Here is a 27131-nt window from a genome sequence, read left to right as displayed (position 1 = left end):
GTGGGGGATTGTTTAAACCACATTAGTCAATGGCTTGGCATTTGATAAGAGTGTTAGAAACTTTGGAATATTCCGTGGAGCTCAAAAGTGGCTGGACTTTCAGAGTGGAGGAGATCGGGTGTATTTGGACGAGAAGTTGCATTCTGGAAATACAAACTAAACACTGAAGAAGGGTGCCCATGTCCATCTCATCTCATTCCCCTGCAGTTTTGCGAAAAGCCCTTAAACAGCACTACTGTAGGGTGATATAACAAAGAGGTAGTTGTAGGCATAATCCAGCCGTAGAATAGAACCGAAAAACAGAAACTTCCTCCCTTCGGTCATTTCACCGTAGCGACCGTACATGCGCAAGATGCAGAAAAGAGGCCGATGTCACTACTAATCCCAACAGCACTTGCTGAGATAACCACATAACCCAACAGTAGTCCACGCATTACGCGGACGACAACACATAAGAAAATAGACAAAACCGCATACCCCATCATACCTACCGAATGTCCCATTCATTAGCCACACCGTGAACGCCAATAATCGTCGCTCCAAACAAGAGTTGAGTTCCGTAAGAGCCGAGATCGTTCAACAATGCTCTTAATGTGATAGCACCAATAGAAAAAAATAATTTTTATTCCCTCCCTTCCTGCACCGCTCGTAGAACAGGGTAGAGATTGTGTGCATCGTCATTCACTCGGGACTCGGCCTTCGCAGCGGCTGAATCGTTTTCATCCTCAAGGTAGTCACGATGGTCGAGCTTGTCTTTGATATATGCCCTAAGTCTCTCAATTGTTCTGATATTTTCGACCCAGGATTGTTGTGAGTTGTCGTTGGCTTGTTCTGTGGAGGTAGATGACACTTGGCTCGGGGACCTCAGGGACAAAGCAGGGTCTACCTTGGGAGAATGTATGGCCAGCTGGTTCACGTTGTGGTGCAAATTATCCTGTTCAGAGCTACGGCGGGATTCCTTTGGTGATGCGCCATCCTCAGAGGTGTCCATTTGCTCACTTCCACGTCGGTCCGGGGCAGCTTTCTGAAGAAGATTTCCAGAGTATCGGCGGCGACCATCGGCATCAAAGGCAGGTGCCAAGCCAGTCGAGGGAGCAGCAGTCGAGATATCGGACATTGCGCTGACTGACGGGAGAGTGGGGTACATGCTACCAATTGGGGCTCTTGATGTTGGGGAAACGGTGCTGCCTGAGTGTCCTGATCCGGGAGAATGTTGCGAATTGTAGGACAAGACACTGGATGCTGGAGTCAGGGCGGGAGTCTCGGTGCTTGCGGACGCAACAGCAGTAGCGTGCGAAGACTGCGGGTGAGCACCGGAGAGACCAGGCGGAGAATTACTGGACCGGAAGTTGGTGGCCGAATGGACATAGTGCGCTCCTGGCTGATGGACACCGGCAGCAGCAGCGTGATTCGGGTTCTCGTATACAGTACTTTGCAGCTGCTCCAGGAATTGATCGATATTCAGAAGGTCGCTCTTCGTCCTCAAGTTGGGAAGGGGCAAGGAGTATGGATGCATTGGAGGGTGGGCAGCATGTGCAACCATGGTGCCTCCTCCATTCCCATAGTCCGACATACCAGTTTGATAGCCCCCGGAGATAACCGGAAGCTGAACACCTTGGAGACCCATGAGTCTCTGGCCGACATCGTAGTAGGTCGTGGGGTCAATGGCTCGTCGCTTAGCATCGCCAAAGAACTCATTCAGGGCATCATAAGCCGCGCGCTTTCGGATTTCATAGGAGTCGTTGTTAAGCTGAGCGTAGTAAACAGGACCGTAGGCCGAATTCTGGGGAGGTCCACCATAGAATCCACCGGGGGCGCCTCCAGGATGCTGTTGGCCGTAACCTGCATTTGGGCCCATACCACCGTCGCCGGGGTAGTATCCGCTCGCTGTAGCGGCAAGAGCCTGCAAGTCAGCGACTACTGTGTTGCACGCAGTTAGACTTGAAGAAAAGGGAAAGGGAGGACATTGGGGATATCGCATGGTTGAATACTGATCATTATGCTGAGAAGTAAGAGAAGAAAGAATTGGACGTACGTTTTCCGCCACCTCCTTGATAGCCAGGTCCGCCATGAGGACCTCCTCGGTTTGGCTCTGGAGAGCGCAGCAAGACAGAATCATCAGCGTGAGTTTTAACGTGCTTTTTGAGATCCTGGGGGCGTTTGAAGGCCTTGCCACAGAAATCGCACTTGTGCGGCTTCAGAGGGACATGAACACGGATGTGCGATGTGATATGATCGCGCTTCACAGTGGTTGTACGACAGTTGCCCCACTGGCAAGTCAAGTTTAAGTTGTTAGTGCTTTTGCGACCGACATGGCGCTCGCAAACGTGGTCCTAGGTAACGTTTAGCAAGCGGTAAGTCACGTGAAATTGGATTGGTTGGGCGACGAGGAGGGACGAGAGACCAACGTGAGAGTCCGAGCGTACATTGGCAACATGTGCGCGATGTCGCAACACATAAAAGCCAAATTAGTCGTACTCGCCGCGTCGTAAAGCGCGTTTTTCGGTGACGGGAGTGAATATTGATCAAAGGAAAAGTGCACTTACATAGAGTTGCTCGGCGGATGGACAGCGTTCACCGCAGTTCTGCCACTGACAAATGAGCTGGTCGCCAGCTACACTGGCAGAAGCAGGAGTCGGTGCATTTGCCTGGGTCGGCGTGCCTTGAGGTTGCTGTTGCGGAGTCGACACGGCGGGCACGGCACTTTGCGTGGGTGTTGCCTCGCTCATGATCGAGTTTGGGTGGGGATTTGTCGAGGTCTTGGTGTTGGTGTTGGATCTCGAAGTGCTTGGCAAAGCCTGGGGCTCAGGCGGAAGTATACCAAGGAAGCTGCGCTGTGATGAGGTCAACACAGCGTGACGCAGGACAGTCAAAATCAGCAGGTGCACTGGGGGTAAAAGGTCTGCAAGGCCCGAGGTGCAGTGGTGGTGAAATCAGGACGAGCGAGGGGAATGGGAGGAGTGAAGTAGGAAGCAGGCGGGGAGGAAGGCTGGGCCCGCCGGACCAAGAAATGCTTTAGTACTTGGACTCAGCCCCGTCACACAAGACGCCGATTCGCCAACACCTGCAAAAGAGCTTCGCACATTCGCAGGGATATCACCGCCGAGGCACGCCACTGTGGTCGTTCGCGCGGTGCCAAGCCCTTGGCAATTAGCTAGGATGCCAGAGAGTAGCCTGCAACCCTTACCGTCACCTGCAGTCCTTTTGCCAAAATGTGCTGCTCGCGGCGTTGTGTGCGTAGCCGGCCGCATCGCAAAACCCTTCTACTTGCGTGAAGGAAGAATTTCTGCTCTGAAAGTCTTGTGGGCGGCTAGAGCGACGAGACAAAGCCAAGCAGGCCAGGACTCGGCGTGGCATCAGCTTGCCGCCCAGCCATCAGCTTGAGACTCGACCGAAACATCCCGCTTGGAGGCCAAGGTCGGGATTTCTTGGAGGCTTGGTGCTGTCGGAGAGCTTGGCTGGCGGAAATCGTCATTGCCAGAGAGCCCAGGGCTGCGCCAGCGCTTTGATCTCAACTCTCTCATCCTCGCTCGCGACACTCACGGCGCCTGGCGATGCTGTCTCACGTGGGGATGTCTGTTGGACGCGACGAAAGAGAAGGGCGATCAAGGCCAAAAGTCCGAGTGCGTGAACAGCAATCGCTTACTGCGTATCGTATGATACTGCCGTCCAATGAAGGCCCGGAGCAGCGCACTCGCAAACACTGATCGAGGTTTGTGTCGTTGAAGTGGCTCTTTGGCGTCCACCGTCCCATCTCTATTTCTGCTGTGCCGGGAAGAATCGTCTTCTCGTTGTCTAATGCCAATATTTACGTTTCCTCCTTCCCGCAAAAGGCTATATTAAGAGACAGATGGGGCTTGCATTTCAGAGAAGAAGCAATATCTCCGCCTTCTTCCTTCATGTTCTAGTGCTGCCACAGGCTGCGGTTGATTAGAGGCGCTAAGCGTTGAGATAGGAGAGATGCCGACTCTGGCTTCGACCTATGCCAACCCTTGAATATGCCTACCCAAACCCTCAACAACGCGGAGGCTCCCCACCGTCAGGGCACGACCGTCTCGGTTGTCCATGCTTCGGCCCGGGCACACGGCCTCCCGAGTCCCTCCGGCTCCTCTCTCGGGCGCTAAGTTGCGGTCAAGCAAACGTAGACTCCACTCTGTTCTCGCTGTTGTCCTCCCCTCCCTGCTGCTTGTTGATGACGGACATTTCTGCGCAAGTTTTTCTTCTGCTCGCTTGACACAGTCGTTCAATGACGACCGAGTCACCAACCGTGTCAAAGGCAATCCGTCCCGGTTCCGAACAGCCTCCCCATCTTGCATCCTTTCTGACTGCCGGGACATCCTGACTGTGGATGACGAGGCTTGCACGCCGCGTTGGTGGCACCATCCCTGCCGCTCTGGTGTCTGGTCTAGAATTTCTTCCCCTAGCTGAGGCTAGCTCATGGGCGCCATTGAGCCGTATCTGTGAGATGGAATTCTCAGCTGCCTCTTTATGGGTGTGAGTTTCCCATGAACTTCTTCAGACGACGTTCGCCGAACTCGAACTAACACGAGGGTCTCCTCGGCGAGGCTTCAAGAACTTCTTATCTTGAATTTGAATAGCCCATCCCGAAGCACCTCTGATAGGATACATTCTGTTCTGACTAAGGTCTCGGTCGATGGCAACATAAGAGGTATTTTATGAGATGAAGAATATCTGGTGGTTTACTTGACAAACGAGAAACAAAGTGGTTCGGGAGTGAAGACTGCGACCAACGAAGATCGGATGGAGCACCGCATCAGTGCCCATGTCCAATTGAAGCGAAGTGCACTCCTCATCTTCTCTCCCACTACATTTTTAAACTGTATTCGCAACTCTCGTTCGTCATAACAGGACGTTGTGACACTATTGTATTCATGGTCACTGATGCCTAATCGTGCACACGGAACTGCAGACACCTGCTTAAAGTTCTATCCAAGACTGGCATTGCAGTGAGGGTTTTGCGCCGTGGAGATGCTCGTCGGGGAAACGCAAGGCTACCCTAGCTCTGATGGTTCATCCACGATGTCAGCGTTCTCCTCCGCTGTGACATATCTAGAAGCATCCAGTCTTCCATCATCCAAGGTGGACGAGGATTTACTTTTGATATTAACAACAGCTTTCCATGCTCACTTTCAAGAGCTCGTGTGCTCACATGGAATCATGAGGCCATTAAAGCAGGTGCAAAGGGTCTGGATTCAGTAGACCCATGCTCTGGGGAGAACAGAGAGGTCCGGAAATCTCCGTGGCTTGCGAATCGAGCTAGAGAGATGCAATGGGATGTCTTCCGCACGTTTGTCAGCATCCTGGTGTTGTAAAAGCTGACAATGGAGGGCAGGAGCGAGTCGGGTAGTGCCCCTGTGCTTTGACTCGCCTGAATGCTGGGTTCCCAAGCTCGATCCTCACGTTTCGATCACCCCATCACACCTGACCATCTATCTCTCACCACCCAAAGCTCGACGTCGATTCGAGAGAGTCGAGGCCCGAGCTGCTGTCATTGGCAACATGATGTTCCATCCTAGATCCCGCAGACCAACCCTACAGCCCCATATCAAATGGGTCGTGCGCGGTCTATCACAAATAGTGACACCAAAGAGGTAGCCCATTTCGCAGGAGAATCTCCCTGTTCACCCTCTGCTACCTGATCAGACAAGCTAAACAATTAACCAGCGGGCCTGCAAGTCCCAATATCACCTTCCGACCCGCCCTGCTACCGTTGTAGTTTCAATGCCTCGAGACCGTTACCTCCACGCCAAACATTCCAAGAGACGCGCTGAACGATACTCTTCCTTGTACACTTCCCCGAGAGCCAGACTACATAATTTGTGTGCAGTGATGGCCGCATTTGCAATTATTTGTCAATCCCTACAATTGAAAACCCCTTTTAAATACTTATACCCTTCAAAATTAGCTTTTATATTTTGGGACACTTATAAACGGTTGCAACACTTGGAGCTACCTTCACAGGGTGAGGTGTTGCCAGGCTAAGCATCTGCAGTCTGGATTAGAAGAAGATCGGCGCCAGCAAGCCTAGCTATAGGAGATCGTACATGTCGATCAGCATGTAATACCAGCCCAACCAGACACTAGGGACATCTTGACGGTCAGGGTAGACAATGAAACGCCTTGGTATAATTAATAATGCTAGCACATGGGCACTTATCCACCGTGGCGAGTTCATGTTCACGAGAGGGGACTGGGAACAAATCATACCATATACAGACCAGCAGTATCACCCACAACTCAACCGGATGCCTTCATATTTGTAGTCTCAAACGCTCCGAGAAAGGTTGGTTTGAAAGCAGTCGGCTTAGAGAGACTCACTACGCGATCGAGGGCTATTAGGGAACAGAGGTCGCGATAACAATTTCCCACCAATTTCCCACTAACTACGCCAGATCATGTCCGCACTTACTTAGGGTAATCTAGCGCCCCTTCAAGTTTAAGATGTATGGTCGTTTCATCCATAACATCTTTAAAGAGACTTAAGGCATCAGCAGTAACAAAACGTCAGCATCATCCTCATTGTCGCGATTCTCTCAAAAATATCCACCGAAACGTTCGCTGACCTGACAGTTCTCTGACTGTCTCTCCCCTCAGCATTTGGATCAGGCCTAACGCTTGATACCTCCGACTCGACCGTAGTGGCTACCCCAACTCTTCGTCGTTCTAGAAGCCCATGTCTTTCAGTCACTCATACTTTCGTTACTAATGTTTATAGTACTCATCCACTCACCGTGTTCATCTTCCCTAAACAGAGTCTCGTCATCCATCTGCTTGCGGCAGGCCAAGAACCTTTCCCTGCCCGGACCTTTCTCGGCACCGGACAATTGGGCTTCCGCAAATTCAGACTTCTGGTAATCTGGCCAAGCGATTGCTAGTCTCAGCACACCAGGTCTGGCCAAGATAATACCAAGACCCTGAGACGGGCCAAGATGCCGATCAGAATTGAGGGGTTTGGCAATTGTGTTCAACAGAAGTGAGATGCCTTAGTTGAGGATGATGATTGGCGACCTGGGACATGAGTGGCGGCTGGCGAGGCGTACAGGAAGCTGTGTATATATGGGGAAAGACAAGACGATAGTGACCCGTCGGGGCTATGTCGTATGGCAGAGAAAGCAGCGGGGCTGAAAGAGGGCGACAGGGTTGTCTCACAAGACAAACGTCATTTACCAGCTTTTCAAGATGGCATGCCTCCGATTCTTCGATTTGACGATATCAATCTGAATATCCTGTCTTCGGCTCCAAGGGGAAACAAGGCGTCGTTACCAACCTTTCTCAGTAGGACTTACCTCTGTCGAACCATGTCGGTAGCCGTTGGTTCTCCAAACTGTACGCATAGATACTTAGATATTATCGCACGTCGTCTCAACGCTTCCATGGATGATATTCGTCGGAATAGACCACTGAGCTCCGCTAGCACATCGCAATATGACCTAATTTAGGAGTCCCTGCCCCAAAGACTCATTCGCAGCGAAAGCATTCCCTTTCAATCGTCTCTCCAAGGATTTTCCGGGGAAATCGTATGATACGGGTACCAAGAGCCCCGATGCCTCATCGCTACAGTACCAAACAATCTCAATACATGCGCTGAGCCTTAAGACCACGTGGACTCCTGCTTTGTGTTCGCCAAAAGGCATCTCCACTGCCGACGGTGAGGTGATGTGTGCCTCTAACGGATGGCTTGGGACTTTGGGAGTGGAAGGCTTGGGCTTGCCGAGGTTCTTGGAACGTGCCCAGGTGAGTCCCAAGGGCGGAACCTTGGAATTTGGGAGGGGAAATTGCCAAGGTTGATGCAAGGAAGCTTCAAATAACCTCGCTTTAGGCAAAGGGGAATACGATTAAGCAAGTGCATGGGGCTATATGATATTGTTGTCCTCGTGATTCCGACGAGGACCTTGAAACTTATTTCCTCTAACCCCTGCAGAGTATTTATTCTGACTTTGTGGACACTGTCTGTATCAGATATGCTATGACGTTCTAGCGGGACACTATATACATAGATTGAAGCCGAAAATAGTTCCTTCCTAAGAGTTGGGTGAATCCTCTTGAAGCCTCCTGCTGTGCGATGAGGCCATGAAAGAAAATAACTGAAAACCTACGGTGCGCCTTGCGAATGATAGAACTAAAGTATATTGGACGCCCTCATGATGAAAAAAAAAAAAAGGGCAATGTAATTATTGAGTGAATAGAATATTGACTAAGACATTGCTTAGTCCCAAAGCCGACATGGAGGGAAAGGATAACTTTGGGGCCTCACTTGATGGACTGCTTTGTCCTAGCATCGAGTGTAATAAATCAACTAAGACCTGTTCAATACCTCGCAGAGGTTGCTAGCACAAGATTATTTTTAGAGATGAAACGAGGTGCAGTGTCCGGAATCAGGCTAGGGGAGCGGTTGGCCGATAAGCTATTCACGTGACCCGGTGTTGTTGACGTCCTTGCCGATTGCGTCAAGCGTTTTGTTTACAAGCGAACTACAGACTTTGGTCACCCCATGATCCACAACACCCCGACCCCCATCCACTCTCACGACAAGACATCCTTTCCTTTGTTCAACAAGCATTTCAATATGGCGAGGCGATCCGCCCGGCTCCAAAAGGTATGCTGCCATTTCTTATTGTTAATTCTAATTTGCATCGACTGCATCTTCGCATCTGCAATGGGAGATGCTGGTGTCGAGTCAGTGGCACGGCACAGCGTTCAATTGACAGTATTCTCATCTACGGCAACAATTCCGGGAGATATTATGGTCTCCTTCAACGCTATTTGGAGACCGTGGAGTACGAGACATGCTAACAGAGTGCCAGCGCTCGCCGACACCGTCTGCCAGCCCCGACTCCAGCTGGACAACGGCGCAATCAGCAACTTCACCTAGGCCTGAGCGACTTCCTTCCGTTTTCGAAAACGATGAAACAATTTCACAAACTCCACAAAAGCCCGTCGTCGACAAACCTCAACTAGGTTCGCAACTCCCGCAACCGTTGAGTAGAGCAACCCCGCTTAAGAGCAAATCGTCAAGGTCCTTCCTGAGTCCCTTCACCACTCGTACTCCGAAGAACCGCACACCTATTAAACCCAGTGGAGATGAGATGCACCCCGCACATCATCACCAAAGCACGGCGAAGATACTGGATGAGGCTCGTTGGCTTGGCTTCCAAGCACTGGGAGCACATACAGCACCCCCAAAGGCGTCAGAAGGTCTCGGCATCAGTCAGGCAACGCCTTCAAAGTCTCCCGTTCCTACCTCAACGGTTAAGCCGTCGACTAGCGTTGCGTCTCCAGAATTCAGGTTTAGGTTCAGGTCTCCTATTACCGGGTTAACTCCCAAGTCGAGTAGGATACTGAAAGAAGCCCAAGAAGAGGATACAGTGGCTGGTGGCCGTGCACTCTTTGGAGCGGATGAGTTCTCCGCTCTCGCAGATATTTCACCACAGCGCAAGATGGCTGTTCCAAAAGGCAAAGCAACCAGATTCAGTGACGTTCACATGGCCCAATTCAAGAAGATGGATTCTATTGCAAACCATCCCTCCGCCTTCCGTGCGGACTCTAATCGATTCAAGCTTGTTAGCAAGTCGCTGAAGCGCTCTCCGTCGAAGGCCGAGCTCGATAAACCCGAGCCCTCCTTAAAAGCCTCTACAACGTCGTTAAAGCGAACTCAATCGAAGATGGATACGGCTGAGCCAACGAAAAAGATTGTTCCTACCCCACTCAAGCGAACCCAATCAAAGATGGATCTGGCGCGCCCAAACAATCTTCCACGTAACCATTCCACTGTGAGGCTCGTTCCGCCGTCTCGCGATGGACGCCCCCCAATACAGGACGGAAACCCATCAGCAAAGCGAGTTAAGCGTTCTGAGAATGACGATGCTGCGTCTACTCGTCCAATTTCACGAGATAGCAACGCAGGGCCTGGTCGACCCGCAGCCTTAGGACGTCCACTTCACTCCCAAACGGGGTTGCCTCGTGCTGCTTTTAGACTCATGACTCCAACAAAGGCCTCTATCGCACGATCACAGAGTGTCAAGACCCTCAAGTCTACTTCGATGATCCCTTCTCTCTTGCGTTCTCCTTCCACCCGAGCCATGTTCTCACCCACTAATATTGGTGAGACGATGATGGACGGCATGAGGGAGGGCATTCGCAAGACGAGCAATTCCTTCCACCGTGTCAAGTCTATCCTTCGTACCGGCACGCCGAGCCGCAAGTTTTCAGAGGATCCAGAGAAAATTGCTGCGGGAACACACATGTCCCCTCCACCAGTTCCAAACTTATACAAGACGCTCCCAAACGTTCCTGCCACTGCGCCAGTCAAGAAACACGTCAATTTTACCACCAGCACTCTAGATACGGCGGCTCAGGATGAGTTAGGCAAATCTCCTTCACCAATTAAGTTCCGAGCAGTTTCAGAACTTCCACCTGACGCTGTTGTCTATCCTTCTCTTCATCCAAGTGATGGCATCGAGTACCCTACCCTGCCCACTAGAGAGGAGTCTTTTGTCGGGTCTCCAAATCGTCGCCTCACGTTTGGCGGCCCCAAGAGCAACGTTCCGGGTTCATTCCTGTTCAAGTCCGACAAGCCCATGACCTTTGGCCCTGTTTCTACTGGAACGATTCGCATGGTTAGGAACAGTGATGTTTCGTCCCTTGTTAGCGACAAGAAGCGCAAACTCAAGACGTTTGAGGAATCGTCTGGCAAGGAGAATAATGAGCCTGCTGATGAGGAGCAACGTTCACCAAAGAAGGCTAGGACTGCGGTGGGTGAGCCCCCAAAGACCCCGGCAACGACGAGCAGGTTACTTCACCGTACCCCAAGGGGTGGGAGTGCTATCAGCAAGTCTAGGTTGGCCTTTTTGGCTACGCCTAAGAAGACCAGGCCTTGAAATATCTCATAAATGTCCCAGGCTTTGTTTCTTCAGATCAAGATTGATATTTCCACTTCCATGACTTCAATGAACCTTGTCATTTTCGTCGACGATACGCTAGGTGTGATCTGTTCAGTCACGATTGTGTTGACATAATGCCAGGGCGTCTAGGTTACGAATGCGGAAGTCAGAGTGTCCATGTTTATGATTGTCTCCCATAATGTCTTTTCTGTCCAATTTCATTCCAGCTTCAAGGCTGATTTTCCCTTCTCAGTTTTGATCACGGAGTCTGGTGAATGGTAATATTGGTGGCGACTGAGGCGAAAATGGTGTTGGGAGGAGTATGTTTATTCCAACGTGTATCCGACAAATTGTGCGGCATGGATCGGTGGGGCATGGCTATAACGACCTGATTATGAGCACATATATAATTACCTTTCCTCTACAGTTTGTACATTGTCAACAGACAAATGAATCACATTGGCACATTGTCTGTAACTGGGCTTATGCTTTGGCTTAAGCGTGAGTAGTACGTCATGGGTCGCGTGATGTCAGGGTGCAGCCGGAGCTAAGGAATACTGTAGTGAGGCGGTTTGCATCCGTATTGTAGTGGCTTTAGTGAGCAGGTTTTGATACATTGATGAGTTGAAGAAGGCGTCATCAACATTCATCTCTCAGATTAATTCCAGAACCATGTCGACAGTCCACAGGATCGCAACGGCCGTACCGACCTTAAATCTAGTAACCAAACTATAGCACCATGACCAGTTATCTCAATTGTTCCCAGAGGGCTAAACCCCAACTTCCTTGATCAAAGGCTTGTGGAATACTCGCACTCCATCATTCATTCATTCATTCATTCATTCTTCCTCAATCTAGACGCCTCCATAAGTAAGCCCCAATCACGGCTCCAACTTTTCTTTAAATGCGTCGGCTTTGCTGGAATCGATGTTGGTCTCTACGCTCGGCCATCCGACTGGGTAAACGAGCATATTGCCTGGCAGATTTGAGGGGAGAGGTAGCAAGGTTTGGGGGAAAGTATGCAGTGAAGATTTCTGTGACATGAGAGAACGGGGAATTAGGGCCAAGGGTAGCGAGATGTGGCGCTTGAAGAAACCCGGAGCAGTATGGTCCTAATGCCTGCTCAATCTTTGCATTGGTCTCGGTCTTCGTATACGCGATGTAGTCTTCGACACTATCCCCGTCGACGAAGCCCCACAGTATCGATGGGTTCTCGAGCTCGACGCCTCAGTGTGCGCGTTGGGACCCAGACTAGTGGACACACAGACTTCGAAGGCGTGGAGCGGGGGCTGTGAAGGCTGAGCTTGTGGGGCCGGTGAGGAAGATGCCAGGGGCGAGGGAGCAGCGGGCGAATTCTGTGACTGGTGGCATTTGTGATGCAGATAGAGGGAGATAGAGAACTTGACCTGTACGAGCTAGGAAGAGGTAACGGAAAATTGGAATTTGAAAAGGAAGAAGAGGTATCAATTGTGAACAGCCTTGAATGCTCTCGAGAAAAACTGATGTTGTAGCTATTGGGTTTGTATACGGCCGTTAGTAGTTCTGTGAGGGGCATTTCGCGCCTGAAATTGCAAACTAACTGGATGTGTTAGTGGCGCTAGCACTTGCTATTTAGATTTATTTGGACACATTTGGGATACCAGTCTCGCGCAGAGTTGCAAAGACTTTGACGATTTATTTACCGTAATTAGGGTCTACTTTGATGTTGATCTTTCGCCGATCAACGTATGCGTTGTCAGATAGCCCTGCGAGTATCACACATGGTAGGATTTGCGAAGTGGAGGATTTTAAGTACGGAAAAATGCCTCTGCTGAAGGTTTAGACCTTAAATTCAAGAGTGGAAGAGTGTGAATGCTAATAGCAAGCAAAGAAGACTTCTTTGTTGATGTTGAACAAACCGAGCGGGTGATGGGTGTTGGTGCGGTGAATGCCTGGCTGCTTATTAAGAGCGGCCGGCCGATCCCGAAGCTTGGACCCCTGTCGGCCCAAGACGTCAGCTTGCTGCACCACTGAGGCGGGCAATTCAATTCACCACCCACCACGCTGTCTTTCATCCATGCGCGGCGCCTAAACTGCCTACTACCTGGTACTAGCACCTTCTTTCCTGCTTACGTGGTATCGCTGGAATTCCTACAGACCTGGCAAGGCGACACACTTATCAAACACATTCACCGTGGCGTCGTTCAACAACTTGATTGACGACTTCAAAAAGTCCTTTGACTTCTTCAAAAACCACCCCTTCCTGAGCACCACATCCCCTCTACCCTCCACCTCCGATACAACACAAGACACCCTCTCCCAGATCTACGCTCGATTCCACCAGGCACTGCAGGAGAGCGGCGTCTCTGACCTCACTGACTTTATCACCAACCCCCGCTTCAACGACCCCGTCTACCTCACCACCACTACCATCGTCCTCGTAGCAGTATTCTTAACCATGTCGTGGTTTGGTCGCGGCAGTGGGTGGACGGGCCGCTTCTCTCCATTTGGCAGACCCAGCAACTCATCCAACGAGGTCTCTGACTCCGACTTCTCATATATCACCTCCGAAGACCTCGCCGCACACAACAGCAAGGGCCGAAATAGGTCTTCTTCGCGGGCTGCCGCTCCGGAGATCGTGGACTGGGATGACAAGAACCCAGACCGGGATACTGACGTGCTGGTCTTTAAGAATGGCAGGCTACATTTCCCAACCCACTTCCCGGCGCAGAGCATACAGGATGGAGACTTGAAGATCAGCACGGTGCGGCAGGCAGCAGCCAAGAAGATCGGCGTCAACGACCCACGACGGATACGTATGTTCTTCAAGGGCAGGAATCTGAAGCATGACGAGCGCACAGCTCGAGAAGAGGGTCTGAGGGGTGATGGCAGCGGCAGTGAGATTCTTTGCGTGGTTGGCGAAGCCCAAACCGGCACTATGGCGCCCGGATCCGAGGAAACCGGTATACCTAGCGCCACACAGCGAGCCTGGAGTGACAATGAAGATGAGGACAACGACACCGAGGGTGGCACTGACTCGGGCTCGGGCACAGCTCTGAGGAAGAAGCCTCGAAAGCGAGGAGGTAAAAAGTCTAAGAAGGGTAAGAAGGGGACTGATGGTACCACTACCGGCTCCTCTACGCCAGGATACTCCACCGCCGGTGCTGGCGCAGAGTTCCTCCCTATTCCCTCACATCTTGGAGGCCCACGACCTACCTCCGCCCCTCCATTCAACACACCACGCGTCGCTACTCCACAGTCGCCAATCGGAAAGCTCGACGCCATCGCCTCCAAGTTCCACACTGAAATTGTCCCTCTCTGCATACAATTCATGAACAACCCACCCGAAGATGCTTCAAAGCGGAGCTTCGAATACAAGAAATTATCAGAGACGATCCTGACGCAAATCTTGATGAAGTTTGACGGCGTTGAGACAGAGGGAGATCCGGATGCGAGGATGAGGCGGAAAGAGTTGGTCAAGGAGGTCCAGGCGATGCTGAATCGGCTCGATGAGACTGTCAAATGAGCACCTCTCGTGGATAGCAGATGAGCTTTAATAGCGGATTCACGTTAACGGTGTCGCCTTCAAGCCTGCACAATTGTGACTCTTTTGCACCTCGGTGTAAATATACAGGCGAGGAGTTGGATCGCATCGCAGCCATTTGTGGCATGTAGGTTTCATTTTCCTGTTATTGTAGACTTCCAGGATATTGCGTCACCCTATGATGCAGAATGAAATACGGTCGAAACTAAAGTATATTGTTATGCCAATATTTCTTCTTCCCCTCTGCAGAGCAAGTTTCTTCTTGTTCTTGCTTGCATTCCCTTCTTCAACCAGTTCACCCATCCACAACGAACGGCAAAAGCCGTGTTGTGTGTCGTTGTCAACCGCCAAACGCCACTTACGCCACGGCTTCACCTGTCGAATACGAGAAAAGCTTCACCCGATGGCCAATTTTAGACCCACGTCCAGACCTGCTGCCACTTCACTCGTCAAACCACCAACGCAAGATATCACATGTTCCTCCACAAAGGACGCCGCAATGCTTTCCTGCATCTGCTATGTGCTCTCCACATTTTAACATTCATGGACGAAGCTCCTCAAATTCCACTTACACGAAAGGAAATATCGAAGTGCTGTGTAACGTACGACAATCTCAACTCAACGCCCCAAGGGCACTTCATCCTATTCACTTCAGCTCTGTAAAAGGAACCTCTTGACACGATGTCACACCACTGCCGAAGCATCAAATCCAACCTTCTCGACCACGGGGACCCTCTCGCCAGCAAAAGTAGATAAACAAGAATGCGATCTACGAATTCCCACAATGCTGCGAGAACCCAAGACTGCGGTACCTCCAATACGGCAGGCTTTTCGAGCCTCGTATTTCCCGTACCTGAACATCTCGTGGGGATATTTTTAGGTGTGCCATGGAAACTTTCCTTGATCTTCGGTTTTCGCATTCGCGAACTCAGCCGTATTTCTCGAACCACAGTTTCTCTTCATTGGTCGGCCTTAGTCGACCTTCGACTTCTCCTGCACTATCTCGTTACCACGACGAATAGGATAGCGCTATCGTTCAGCACTATTGATTTTTCCTTTGCTTGCCCTCATGACTGTCTTAGAGGATGCTTGAAATGTGGACGACCGTTTCTCGGATGTCGACTCAAGGGTGACCTGGTCGGGCCGTGGTGTATGGCGACTTCGCAGTGCAATTGTGTTGCTATTGATACTTCGTTGGAAGTGAGGTATAAAGTCTGGTCCCCTGCTCTCTCTACGGACTTTTTTTTAGCCTCAATCAATCAATCGATAACTCAAGCTTCAGACATACGCTCGCTATTAGGTACAGGTTCAACTACTACACCCATATTCTCGTCTCTCGCTCCATCCTATCTTTCTTTCGATAATCACTACCACGAGGAAATATAACTTAGCACACTGGAAGGAAAGGTCGAAATGGCATCTCTCGTGCTCTTTACGCTCCCTCTCCTCACCCTTGCCTACACGTACTCGCCGGCACCATCTCCGCCGACAACATCCCCTCCCCCACCACCCAAGTACACCGTGCCGTGCCTGATGGGCGACAACAGGCCCTGCCCAACATCCTGGACTTGTACTCCCACTCAGATGTGCACGTCTGGTAGCCCCTGCGGCGGGCTCTGTATCGACATCTTCACCCCACCGCCTGTGATCCCATGCACTGTCGGAAACGACGCTCCATGCATTCCCTCCTCATCCTGCACTCCAACCATGGTTTCCACACCCGGCTCACCCTGGCTGGGCCAATGCATTGCCCTGCCGACGCCACCGCCAGGCGTAACACCATGTACAGTTGGCAACGACGCACCCTGTACACCCTCCTCCAGCTGCACTCCAACCATGATCTCAACCCCCGGATCGCCCTGGCTGGGCCAATGCATTGCCCTCCCAACTCCTCCTCCCGTCTCCACCCCTCCACCCGGCGTAACCCCCTGCACAGTCGGCAACGACGCGCCTTGCACCCCCTCCTCCACCTGCACTCCAACCATGATTTCCACTCCCGGACAACCATGGCTCGGCCAATGCATTGCCACCCCTATTCCAGTAACGCCGTGCACTGTCGGAAATGATACCCCGTGTTTGCCGAAAAGTACGTGTACCCCGACGATGAGTTCGACGGCGGGATTGCCGTGGTTGGGACAATGCATCGCGACTCCTACCCCCCCGCCTAGTAGTCCGAGTACCCCGACACCAACGCCTAAGGGAAGGAAGTGCGGGTGGCATGGGAGGTGTGAGCAGGGGAGGAAGTGTGTGAAAGGATGGTGCGTTTGGAAGGGGGACGGGCATGGGCATGAGCATGAGCATGAGCATGAGCATGAGTAGAAGAGGGCTGGATGTAGATGTGAAGAAGTTAGGGTTAGGGATATTGTTGGGTCGGAGAAAAAAGAGCTGTTGCTGAACGGTTTTGAGGAAAGACGGATCAGACTGGTTCGCATAATGTAATTTCTTATTTCAAGCATGTTTTAAATGAGGTTGGAATTGGGCGGTGTGAAGGAAGGCTATGAGGTAGTACGTTTAGTGATGAGATATGAATATGAATGACAATAATACTTGATGATATTTGTGATTTCATTGCTACTGGTCTGTTGAAGGCAAGTGAAGTCCTTCGGTGTGTCTAGTCTAGTAAGATTGTGATCGAGTAGGCTACCTTGGCACAGTTTGCCAATGCCTTTTCGCTCCTAGCCTTTCACACTCTCAGACTGCAGTCTATCAAACAACTAACGATAGACGATTACTTCTAGCCAGTGCTCTTCATGGAGGGATATGGAGATGGGAGGACTCTGTGGGAGTGGACAGAGGTGATAATTACTAAAGGCGAATGTTAATTAGAGCTTAGAATCACTCTACGCACTTATAAGGTCTGTCCCTGTGTCACGAGACGCACTGTGTGCCGAGACACTCTGTGAGAAAAACTCTCTCAAAATTTCCCCCAACAAATATATGGCACTTTGAATGTTACAAAGATACCCTATAGGTATCTAAGTCTGTGTTTCTAGATTTTGGTAAGGTTCCACCAAGTGGTTGTCGTTCCATACACCTATTCGTCAACGCCTTAAATTGCCGCCTCAGCATCTCTCCCCTGTTATCTCACTATATGCCAGGTCTCGCTAGATTTCGGAGGTATTTAAGGAAAGCCCAGACAAGAAATATTTTTTTCCGCGCTTTGAAGTTTAATTTGACTGTGAGACGATAGATTCCAAGGGTTCCGTTGTCCGCTGATCAAAGCCTTGAAATCCTTGGATATTTTAGCGGGTTTCTTATCTGCATTAGCGCAAAGTAAGTTTGCTTATATAACATCAGTATTGAACAGTAAGAAACCCTTCAGCCATTCTGTGGCGCATTGTTCTTTTTTTAGAAGAACCGCTTTGTGCCAGTCTCTTTGTTTCTTTCGGGGTCGGTTTGGGCCCCCGCCTTGCTGTGCCTCGCTTTGCTGTGCCCCGCCTTACTCTCAGCTCCTGCTCTCCAACACGATCATCAGCGTTACAGCAAGTATGGATGAGGCCAGTCGGGCTTTAGCCGCAGGCGTTTCTTCTGGCGTGTATTCGTATCGAGCCCTGTCAGGCCATTGCAAGGTCCCTGCATTGACCCTCCATCATCGCGCACGCGGCTGACGCTCTATTAAAGACAAGGCTAAGAGTCAGCAGTATCTTGCAGACTGGGAAGAGGATGCCCTTGTCTAGTATTTCTTACAGTCATCAGACCTTGGACAACTGATACAAGTAAAATTTCTACCCTCACCAGCCTTCTGTCTCGCCTGTTATTGAAATGAGTCGGAAAGACCACTAAAGCCTCTAGGCAAAAATTGGTTGAAGGCATTCCAAGATCGGCACCCAGAGGTTCAAGCGAGGAGAGTCAAGGCTCTAGATTGGAACCGCTATGAGAAGAATATATACAGTAAAGTCGTACACTGGTTTGAAGTTATTTAAAAAGTATTAGACGATCTAGCTGTTTTAGCGGAGAACGTTTACAACATGGACGAGACTGGAGTTATGCTATCTATGTTAGGCTCTACAAAGGTCCTTGTAAGTAGGAGCGATCTGCGAAACTATAGAGGTGCTCGCGTAAAGCGTGAGGCTGTAACTGCGATTGAGTGCATTAGTGCCGATGGTACGTTAGGTATTTAAACCCTATGGTTATTTAGCCAGCTTTGACTCATTGGAGCAACTGGAGTACCTTTAAAACTCCTGGATGGCAATACGCGTTATTAGACTCTGGATACACCGACTCTTACCTTAGCCTTTAGTGGCTGCTACGTATTTTTGACCCTAAGACTAAGGCAAAAGCTACCTATACATCTGGAGTACTTAAACCTCAAGTGCTAATTTGCGATGGGTTCAGGACGCACAAAACCCTCAAAATCCTTGAGTTCTGCCTGTTAAACAAGATCATATTATGTTGTCTCCCTTCTCATACTTCCTATAAGCTGCAGCCATGCGATGTATCTACATTCGCCCCTCTTAAAGCGGCCTATTGTGACTAAGTTGAACAGTTAGAGCGAGGGGGCGTAAACAAGATAGGTAAGGAGCATTTCACCGCTCTGTATAGCCCTGCGAGAATCAAAGCCTTCACACCTAGGAATATCAAGGCTGGTTTCGCGGCATGTGGGTTGTTTCTGTTCAACCCAGATCAAGTGTTGAGATCTATGCCAAAGCCGCCTGAGCTAGTCACAGAGGTCAGCAATGTGATGCCTAGGCCTCGTCAACCAGTAAGGTCAGACCAACCACAAGACTTGGCGATACAGTCTCCCAAGACGCCGGTATCAGCGGAGGGCTTCAAGTCGCTACAGAATATGATAGTCCAGCAAAATACTCACGCTTGTGACGAGACGGGTAGGTGGCGTCTACACAGGCTTATCCAGAAGCTTGGTAAGGCTGCCCAGATGTCATTTGCACAGGGTCTCCTTCAGCATAACCATATTTGATTCTTGATGAAAATCAACAATGAGTCGAAGGTTCGTCAGACGACGAAAGCAGTAGTGCTAGGGACGGCAAGGGTCATGAGCTATGAGGACCTGGTGAAAGCTCGCGCTAAGCGTAATGAGCAGATGCGGCTAAAGGCAAGGAGAAACGTGGGCGTAAGCGTAAAGCTGATGAGCCAGAGCCAGAGCCAGAAGCAGAAGCAGAAGCAGAAGCATTTCAGGCAGGACCAGCAGAGCCGACAGCAAAGAAGATGCGTAGAAGTGAAGGACTAGTCTTAGAGAAACAGCGCGTTCCAGTGGCACGGATGTATTAGAAAAGCATCATATAGTCAATTCCACTTACAGTGGTAATCGAAATCGGTTTCCGGTTCTTGCACGCCGTTTGTTCTAAACGCACGGTCATCATGCAGGACGCTTACCAAGTGAGAATTAGCACCAGATGGAGTGATCTTGTAATTTATCGTTCAATTAAGACTAGATGTGCTTAACCCCATGTATTAAATTGATATCGTAACTTCTGGTAAAAAAAGATAATTAAGTACAGCCATAAGCAAAATCAGTTTCCTATTATTCACTTTGTGATTGGTTCTAGGCGCACGCTCATTACAACAAGGGAATCCCCTTTTCGTATTGGTGTATTACGAGGGGCACCTGTAATTTACTAGACTTCTCAGCTACGTAATACTGCGCGTTGCCGCATCCACCTGCCACAGTCTAGCGTGAAGGTGGAATCGCCAGGGGTGCTCGCTGACGTCGGCCCGCTCGCAACCTCGAACACTGCCACTGCACTGCAATCTTCAGCGCAAACGAGGTGTCGCAAGTGCTAAGAGTTACTGGTTCTTGTTCGTTTCCCAAGTGCCAGGGAAAAGCTGTATTGTGCAGCGTCCCGCCTCAATATCGGAAGCTTAAAGCAATTGAGAGCCGAGGAAGCTGGGTCCCGCCAGGGCACCAAGAACCACCACTCGCCCTTGATTATTGGCTGGTCAGGGATGATTTAGACCACAATTCACCCATACGGCATGGGAGGATCCCGAGAGATGGCAGAAGAAAACGAAGCATGACTGTCCATCGAGGTGCAGTTGCTTATCGTAGACGGCCATGGCAGTCACACTTCGGACATGTTTGTGGCTACATGTTACCTAGGTAACTGTATAGGGAAAGGGGCCGAGTTTTCTAACAACGGACTCTTACAGGAGCAGCCTATCAACTTTGTTTTAGGAAGTAAGTAGGCCTGCGAATATTAGCACGCAGGTTTGCTAATGCCATTATGCTAAAGCAGGAGGCCCTCCTCCTCAGCATCGAAGAAGATATCTTCCTCCACTTCTTCAGCGCTCATTTCGGATACCCAATTTGATGCTAAATGATCCAGCACTCGTCGTCGTATATCATTTCCCAATAGATTTGCATACTGCATTGGCGTAACGGCCGTTGTGAGAAGAGAACTAGCATGTGATCTCTGAAGAAAGACTCTCCGTCCTAGGATATGTGGATCTGCTCCTTTATTAAGGAGAAATAGAACATTGGAGCTCTTAGCGTTTGGAGACAGGCCCTCAGACCCAACAGCGTAATGAAGTGGCGTCCATCCCCATTGATCCTGTCTATTGACTTCATGCAAACCATAAACATTATATAGATGCTTCAGTGAGTCCGAGTTAGATGTCATCTCTGCGGCGATATGCAGTGCTGTTCTTCCGTCGTGATAGATCTGTTGCAGATTGACACCATTCTTGGCGAGAAAATCTATAGCCGTGCATGCTGTCGTGCCGCTCCTAATTGCCATTAAGAGTGCTGAAGGACCCTGGTCGCTTACAAGATCGAAATCAACGTAGCATTCTTGTCGAAGGATATAGAAGAAGCGGAGAGTGGTTTCCTCGTGATACGTGTCGCGGTTAAGGTTGAGCATGGTGATCGCTCGATTACCAACTATATCGTGCACCGACGCTCCGTTTTCAGTGAGCAAACGAAGGGTGTCGAGCCATGCATCTGTTTTGGGTGGGAACTGAATAAATGGGCTCTGTCGACCAGCTGATTTCCTCCGACCTTTGAATCCTAAGGCGGCAAAGACTGGCAAACTAGAGACTAGTTAGAAGAACAGCTTGTAGAAACAGTGGAAATGCAGTACATTTGGTCGTCATCTCCAACATCTGTTCGAGCTCCAGCTTCAAGCAAGGATCGCACTGCATCAAGATTCCCCGATTCGATAGCGAGCTATATGCAAAAGTAAGCCTTGTAGCGCCGAGTCTAAAGCATTGCTACTTACCAAGAGTGGAGTCTTACCCGAGCAAGAACTCCTGCAATTCACGAGTTCATGATCGTTGATGATATATTGGGTAATCAGTGTTAGATCTCCAGCTTTGCATGCCACCAGGAATGGGAAATCTAGAGGAACACGTTTCTGATAGCAAATGATGCCTGAGAATCGAAGTTGATAGGATATGTCTTGCCAGGAAAACCATTGAGATAACCACTTGGGTAGTCGAAATCCGACAAGATAGGAACGCCGTTGGTCTCCTTCGGCTCCGACGCGCAGCGATGACGAATAAATCAACCCGAGACGTCCCCAAACCGTGTCCTTTTGCAAAACGTAGCTCTTTGGTGGACCCTTAAAAGCTGCGTTTTGACTGTGTGTAGAGATGCGATTTGCATGGTGATGAGGTATTGGTCGCGGTGCAATGTTGGTAGTGAACGGTTGTGGACGAGCAATTTGTTCAATCATCGCTCTTGTCAATTCCAATTTTGGCTCAATATTCCAAACTCCAGCCGCAGCCCTCGAGGATATTTGCCTGCAGTCAGATAAGCGCATTATGCCCCACGCAATCAGAAAGTAATTAGGATCTCACAGGATAATGACGCTGATAATAGTATTCAGCGTGTCCTTCGAGCTTGCTAATCGCCGCATAATGCTCTTGATAGCATTTCTATCTTTCAACACAAATTTGACCTGCTCCCTCCTTCGAAGCGAACTCGAGCTACGTCCCGAACAAGCTAGATGCAATTCGTCAACTGTCCTGTAGATCTCCTCCAGAGCATGATGTAAAAGAACGTGGTAGCTTTCCAGCAGAAGTTTATCATTGTCAATGCCGGAAAGTTGGTCCTTCAGGATGTGCAAAGTATGTTGGACTAAGATGACCTCCGTTCGTATGTGCCTTAACTCCGAAGAAGCCTGTCGTGTGCTCTCAATGAATGCCCCCAGAGCAAGGCTAGTCTTAAGGATATAGACAGAAAGTTGAGATATTGAAGCAGCCGCAGCACATCCAGCAAGGAGCTCGCCAGCTACTGACATATCTGAATGAGTACCCACAAATGCTGTTGATCTTGGAATATTCGTCGATCTTTTAGGCATTTTTGAAGAGACACACAAGGCTGAGTTGAGAGGTTCAGCCTTGCCATCTCAGGCGCCAATCGCGTTGAACGATAGGCGGAGTCGGTGAGTAAAATGCCTTGCCACGTCACACCCCCAGACGTATGCGCAGGGTGAGCTAGGGGTCCTAAGACACAATCAATACCATCCTTGCCGCAAAATTGTCAAACACTACTTCCTGACTACTTGAAAACCATAGCCGTTAACATTAAAGCAACAGAAAAGGCATTATATACATCTCTAACTACTGAACCTCACTCGAATCCGGAACTGGATATTTCCCAACCTATGGATCCCAACCCCTACGGATGGTATTGTGTAAGATCAGATTGCTGAGGAGTAGAGTCCATTACTAATTGGACTCAGTGTGGATGTGGGATTGGATCAAATAGCACGATTTGGATGCCGGAGTGTTGCAATTGTGGACATTCGCGATGTCCAGGTTGTTCAATAGTACCGGTTCCTCCACAGCCTACAGCGACGCTATGCGAGGATGAGCTGTGAATGGGAATTCTGATACGACACCTCTTCCTTCTATAGCTTGGCCCTGCTGTCGCCCGATGGCGACGCTAGCTTTCCCATACGGGGAGAAGGAGCTCTGACCTCGTCTGAACGGCCTGGGCCTCGAGGGTCTGTAGAGATGCATCCTAATTCTTCTCAACCTTTAGTAACCCTCGCATATATCTAGCAATGCAGTTCTTGAACTTCTCCCTTTATCATACTCGTCGTCGGTGCGAATGCCAGAGCACCGCAGTACGCCTGAAGGGGAGCCTTCTCGATAGCGAGCAATGGAGAGAGGGTGGCTCATCTTCATCATAGCTATTATGCTCGTCCCATTCAGCCAACTGAAGGAACTAGAGCCTCCCGGTGCTGCGTCTGCTGGGAGACGACGTATGGTGGAGACTCGGTGGCCGGGGGGGCTCTTATTATCGTCGAGTTGTGGCTCAGATCCGTAGACCTAGCCAATAAGATCGGTCCGAACGGGTCTTGATAGCGAAAAGGGTTCGTCATCGTAGGATGGGAAGCGACAGCGGCGTTCGGGAGGCAGAGTTCAAACTTCGGTGGTGAGAGAGGGCAGCTCCGTGGAGGCTGATTCGGCTTGCGCAGCACCCACGAGCAATGCCGCAGCACCAGGACCAGTCTCACATGACGCGATTAAAAACGTTTGTAAGTTAAATAAAGAACACTAACACGAAATAAGAGACCCCGCCCCGCTAGGAGGTCCGTGCTGTGAGAACAAATCAAAGTGCAAAGCCGGAAACTGATTCTGCTCGCGACTGTACCATGTTTGAAGATCTTATCATTCTTTTACAAAACAACAACTGACCAGATAATTACACAAGGCTTGAGTGACTTTTGAGGTCAGATGATCTGATGCTGAGTAAGATTTGAAGCAGAGGGTCTGCACAGCCTCAGGCTGACTGCTGACTAGCTTAACTGTATATATGACAGAAGTAATTTACGGCGATCATCCGTTTCGGAGATCGAACCATTCTAGCCTCATTTGGAAGGTCATTGATGAGAAGTACCAACCGGGGTGGCAAGTTTGCATGAACATGCGCGCTTCGCAAGCCATAGGGCTGATAATGATTACTTAGCACCAAAGCAAGTCTTTGAGGGTCCTATAGACCTATTTGTGAGCGACATAGAGTTGTAGAAGTGTTGTGGTTGTGGGATATGGAAAGAACACGATATTGCTATGAAAGAGAGCCTTGCGCGCCTCAGGCTAAAAGATGTGGATAGGATTGTAACAAGCAGGTATTAGCCTTCCTTTTCAGAAGCTTGGATGACATAATCAGGCGTCTCGCTTAGCGCACAGGCCAGCATCTAATATACGTCCACTAATCGCCTCTCTTACTCTTTTACTTTACTATAAAACTTTAACGTACTTTACAAGCAAGTTGCTTACACACCTAAGTTACTTACTTTTGCTAAGACTCTACTAAACTACTTTTTTTACACTAACGTACTTCATGGGCGAGTTGCTCACACACCTGAGTCGCTTACTTTTGCTAAGACCCCACCCTAACAAACTCTATTATAGCCTATAACAACCCGCTCTAGCACTATATAGTACAGTACAGCCTAGAATATTATTTAGATACTACTTCTACTTCTTACTTACATGTTTGCGTGTTATGCCTAGTCTAATTGCACTGTCTGTAGCGCCTTTAGAATAGCTTACTTACTTTAGCTTACACCTGCTTCTTTACCTTCTTTTTATTACTACGCGCTTTAAACTTCTTTAAAGCTGTTAAGTATAAGCTTTTTTAAATTATTAAAGTTTTTTTTACTTTAATTTACTTTTTTTTATGTAATTTCTTATTACACTAACACTAGCTTATGCGTAATTATTACTACCTTTTTTAAAACTTTTTTAAACACTTTAACTATAAAAGTTAGTAAACTATTTATATGCTTTTAAATTTTTATTTTTATAAGTATTAATTATAACTTAAGTTCTAAAGTATTACTTAGAGTTTACAACTACTAAGGCTTATTATATATAAGTAGTAGTAGTAATAGAGTGCGTAACTTTACATTAAAGCCTATTATAACTTATTATAGGTTAAAAAGAACTAATTTAGCGCTTTAAAACTTTTTTAAAATATTACTAAAAGTAATTATAGCATTATAAGCTACTTTAAAGCATAGTAAAAACTTTATTTTTATAATATAAGTAATTTAGTTATGTATAAGGTTTTTAGCTTAGTACTTATACACTTTTTTTAAAAAAGTAAAATAACCTATATTAAGTAGCTATAAAAAGTATAATAAGTAAAAAAGTATATAATTAGTAATAATCTTATTATTTTTATAGTATTACTAAAAATAAAGTAAGTTATAGCTCTTATAGCTATTAATAACTAGTAGATAGTAACTACTAACAGTACACTTCTTTATATATATGTTAAAGTGCTTTAACTAGTCTAGACTAAGCTAATTAGTAGTCTAGCTGTACTTAAAGATTATAATAACTTAATTTTAAAGTAAATTTTTTTATACTAGTTTAAAAAGTAGTTACTACTTTAAAAAATAATAAAAAGTAAAATAGCTTACTTTTTAGTATTAATGCTCTAAATAGCTGTTATCTACTTCTAGTTACCTAGCTAGACTGCTTTTAGCTGTCTTTATCTCTCTAAACTTATAATAACTGCTCTAGTAAATATCTAGCTTATTATAAACCTTATTTTATTAAAGTTATACATGTTATTATCTTAAATACTATACTTAGCTTTAATATTCTTTATAAAGTTAAACTAGCTTTAAATTACTATAAAATTTTTATAAAAAGCTTTTTTATAGTTATACTTATACTTAAACTTTACTTTAAGCTTTAAGTAATACTTAATAAATATATTAAGCTAGTTTATGCTAATATAGCCTATATTACACTTAGTGTGTAAAGAATTAGCTATATTAGCTATAGCTGCTAGCTAGGGGGGAAATCCTTGCGTATTTAGCTTAAGTATGTGCTAAATAATTACCTACTTTTTATTATTATCTAGCTTTTATAAGTTAGCTATATAATTAGCTTAAAAAGGTTATCTAGTGTGTTAGTTATTATTTTTTAAAAGACTTTATAGATAGCTGCAGCGTGTTACTAAAAAAGTGTTATGTTTTATTTAAAAGCTTAAAGCATAAGCTACATTTAACATTTTTTTAACACATTTAAGTAGTGTTATTAAGAATACATTAGTGTAGAAAAAGTAGTGTAGTAGGGTCTTAGTAAAAGTAAGCAACTTAGGTGTGTAAGCAACTCGCCTATAAAGTACGTTAATGCATTCCTAACAACACTACTTAGACACACTTTAAGCTTTTAAATAAGACATAAAAATCTTAAAGAAACTGTAACAATTCTACAAATTGTTCTATCTTAGGTCGCTTAGATCCTATCTGAAGGGTCCCTGTATCAGCCCCAACCATGACTTAACCTAGTCCCCTGCAGTTACCCCTATTCCCTCATGTATTTAGTCGCACCTTGCCTCTGTAGCTAGCTTAGTAGTTTTCTAATATCCTTTTATACAAGGCCTATAGGTGTTAATGGCATTCTTAGGTTTAGAGTCCCCACGCACTTCTATATGCCTCTAAGTGTAAGGACGGAGCTCTGTACCACTACGTGTAACGATTCTCGTTACATCTCGGGTCGCCCGGAACCCATCCGAAGGGTCCCCGTATCGGCTCCGACCCTGGCTCGACCCTGACTCGACCTGGCCCCGACTCTGCCCTGCCCCCTGCTGTTACCCCTATTCCCTCATGTATTTAGTCGCACCTCGCCCCGTAGCTAGCTCGGTAGTTTTCTGATATCCTACGTACAAGGCCTATAGGTGTCATTGGTATTCCCAGGTCTCTGAGTCCCCACGCACTCCCATATGCCTCTGAGTGGATTCATACCGCATTCGGACCCATTGTCTTGCCTGCGCCGTTACA

General features: G+C 48.2%; 9 protein-coding genes across 9 annotated transcripts; 5 read left to right on the top strand and 4 right to left on the bottom strand.

Annotated features, from left to right (window-relative positions):
* Positions 1–122: 122 nt before the first annotated feature.
* BDR25DRAFT_276637 (uncharacterized protein) lies at positions 123–2969 on the bottom strand. Its single transcript, XM_033687562.1, has 3 exons — positions 2547–2969; positions 2036–2333; positions 123–1920 (listed from the first exon to the last, which is right to left on the bottom strand). The coding sequence occupies exons 1-3, from the start codon at positions 2727–2729 to the stop codon at positions 623–625; spliced, it is 1779 nt and encodes a 592-aa protein (XP_033553837.1). The 5' UTR covers positions 2730–2969; the 3' UTR covers positions 123–622.
* Positions 2970–7121: 4152 nt separating this feature from the next.
* Positions 7122–8023, top strand: BDR25DRAFT_309318 (uncharacterized protein; the record flags this gene model as incomplete). The annotated part of the gene is made up of 3 exons (XM_033691071.1): positions 7122–7347; positions 7490–7755; positions 8000–8023. 3 exons carry the CDS (start codon positions 7122–7124, stop codon positions 8021–8023), a joined length of 516 nt encoding a protein of 171 aa, XP_033553836.1.
* Positions 8024–8547: 524 nt separating this feature from the next.
* Positions 8548–11341, top strand: BDR25DRAFT_276635 (uncharacterized protein). Its single transcript, XM_033687561.1, has 2 exons — positions 8548–8617; positions 8826–11341. Exons 1-2 carry the CDS (start codon positions 8588–8590, stop codon positions 10896–10898), a joined length of 2103 nt encoding a protein of 700 aa, XP_033553835.1. The 5' UTR covers positions 8548–8587; the 3' UTR covers positions 10899–11341.
* A 330-nt stretch (positions 11342–11671) lies between these two features.
* BDR25DRAFT_348900 (uncharacterized protein) lies at positions 11672–12456 on the bottom strand (the record flags this gene model as incomplete). Its single annotated transcript, XM_033694486.1, has 5 exons — positions 11672–11715; positions 11787–11819; positions 11858–12127; positions 12170–12262; positions 12303–12456. The coding sequence occupies 5 exons, from the start codon at positions 12454–12456 to the stop codon at positions 11672–11674; spliced, it is 594 nt and encodes a 197-aa protein (XP_033553834.1).
* A 466-nt stretch (positions 12457–12922) lies between these two features.
* Positions 12923–14634, top strand: BDR25DRAFT_300091 (uncharacterized protein). Its single transcript, XM_033689295.1, has one exon. The coding sequence runs from the start codon at positions 13339–13341 to the stop codon at positions 14404–14406; it is 1068 nt and encodes a 355-aa protein (XP_033553833.1). The 5' UTR covers positions 12923–13338; the 3' UTR covers positions 14407–14634.
* Positions 14635–15469: 835 nt separating this feature from the next.
* Positions 15470–16930, top strand: BDR25DRAFT_42826 (uncharacterized protein). The gene has a single exon (XM_033698560.1). The coding sequence runs from the start codon at positions 15838–15840 to the stop codon at positions 16741–16743; it is 906 nt and encodes a 301-aa protein (XP_033553832.1). The 5' UTR covers positions 15470–15837; the 3' UTR covers positions 16744–16930.
* Positions 16931–19159: 2229 nt separating this feature from the next.
* On the top strand, positions 19160–19456 carry BDR25DRAFT_198501 (uncharacterized protein; the record flags this gene model as incomplete). The annotated part of the gene is made up of 2 exons (XM_033684365.1): positions 19160–19316; positions 19395–19456. Coding segments are annotated over 2 exons (219 nt in total), but the record flags the coding sequence as incomplete, so codon positions are not given.
* Positions 19457–20609: 1153 nt separating this feature from the next.
* On the bottom strand, positions 20610–22682 carry BDR25DRAFT_309313 (ankyrin; the record flags this gene model as incomplete). The annotated part of the gene is made up of 4 exons (XM_033691070.1): positions 20610–21411; positions 21462–21547; positions 21600–22122; positions 22180–22682. 4 exons carry the CDS (start codon positions 22680–22682, stop codon positions 20610–20612), a joined length of 1914 nt encoding a protein of 637 aa, XP_033553830.1.
* Positions 22683–23537: 855 nt separating this feature from the next.
* On the bottom strand, positions 23538–24527 carry BDR25DRAFT_348896 (uncharacterized protein; the record flags this gene model as incomplete). The annotated part of the gene is made up of 6 exons (XM_033694485.1): positions 23538–23841; positions 23906–23970; positions 24028–24102; positions 24164–24280; positions 24346–24426; positions 24492–24527. The coding sequence occupies 6 exons, from the start codon at positions 24525–24527 to the stop codon at positions 23538–23540; spliced, it is 678 nt and encodes a 225-aa protein (XP_033553829.1).
* Between the last annotated feature and the right edge of the window lie 2604 nt (positions 24528–27131).

This window comes from Lindgomyces ingoldianus (genome assembly GCF_010093535.1).
Source record: "Lindgomyces ingoldianus strain ATCC 200398 unplaced genomic scaffold BDR25scaffold_2, whole genome shotgun sequence".
NCBI lineage: Eukaryota > Fungi > Ascomycota > Dothideomycetes > Pleosporales > Lindgomycetaceae > Lindgomyces > Lindgomyces ingoldianus.
Note: the sequence above shows the minus strand (reverse complement) of the source record. Positions and strands in the feature narration are given on the sequence as shown.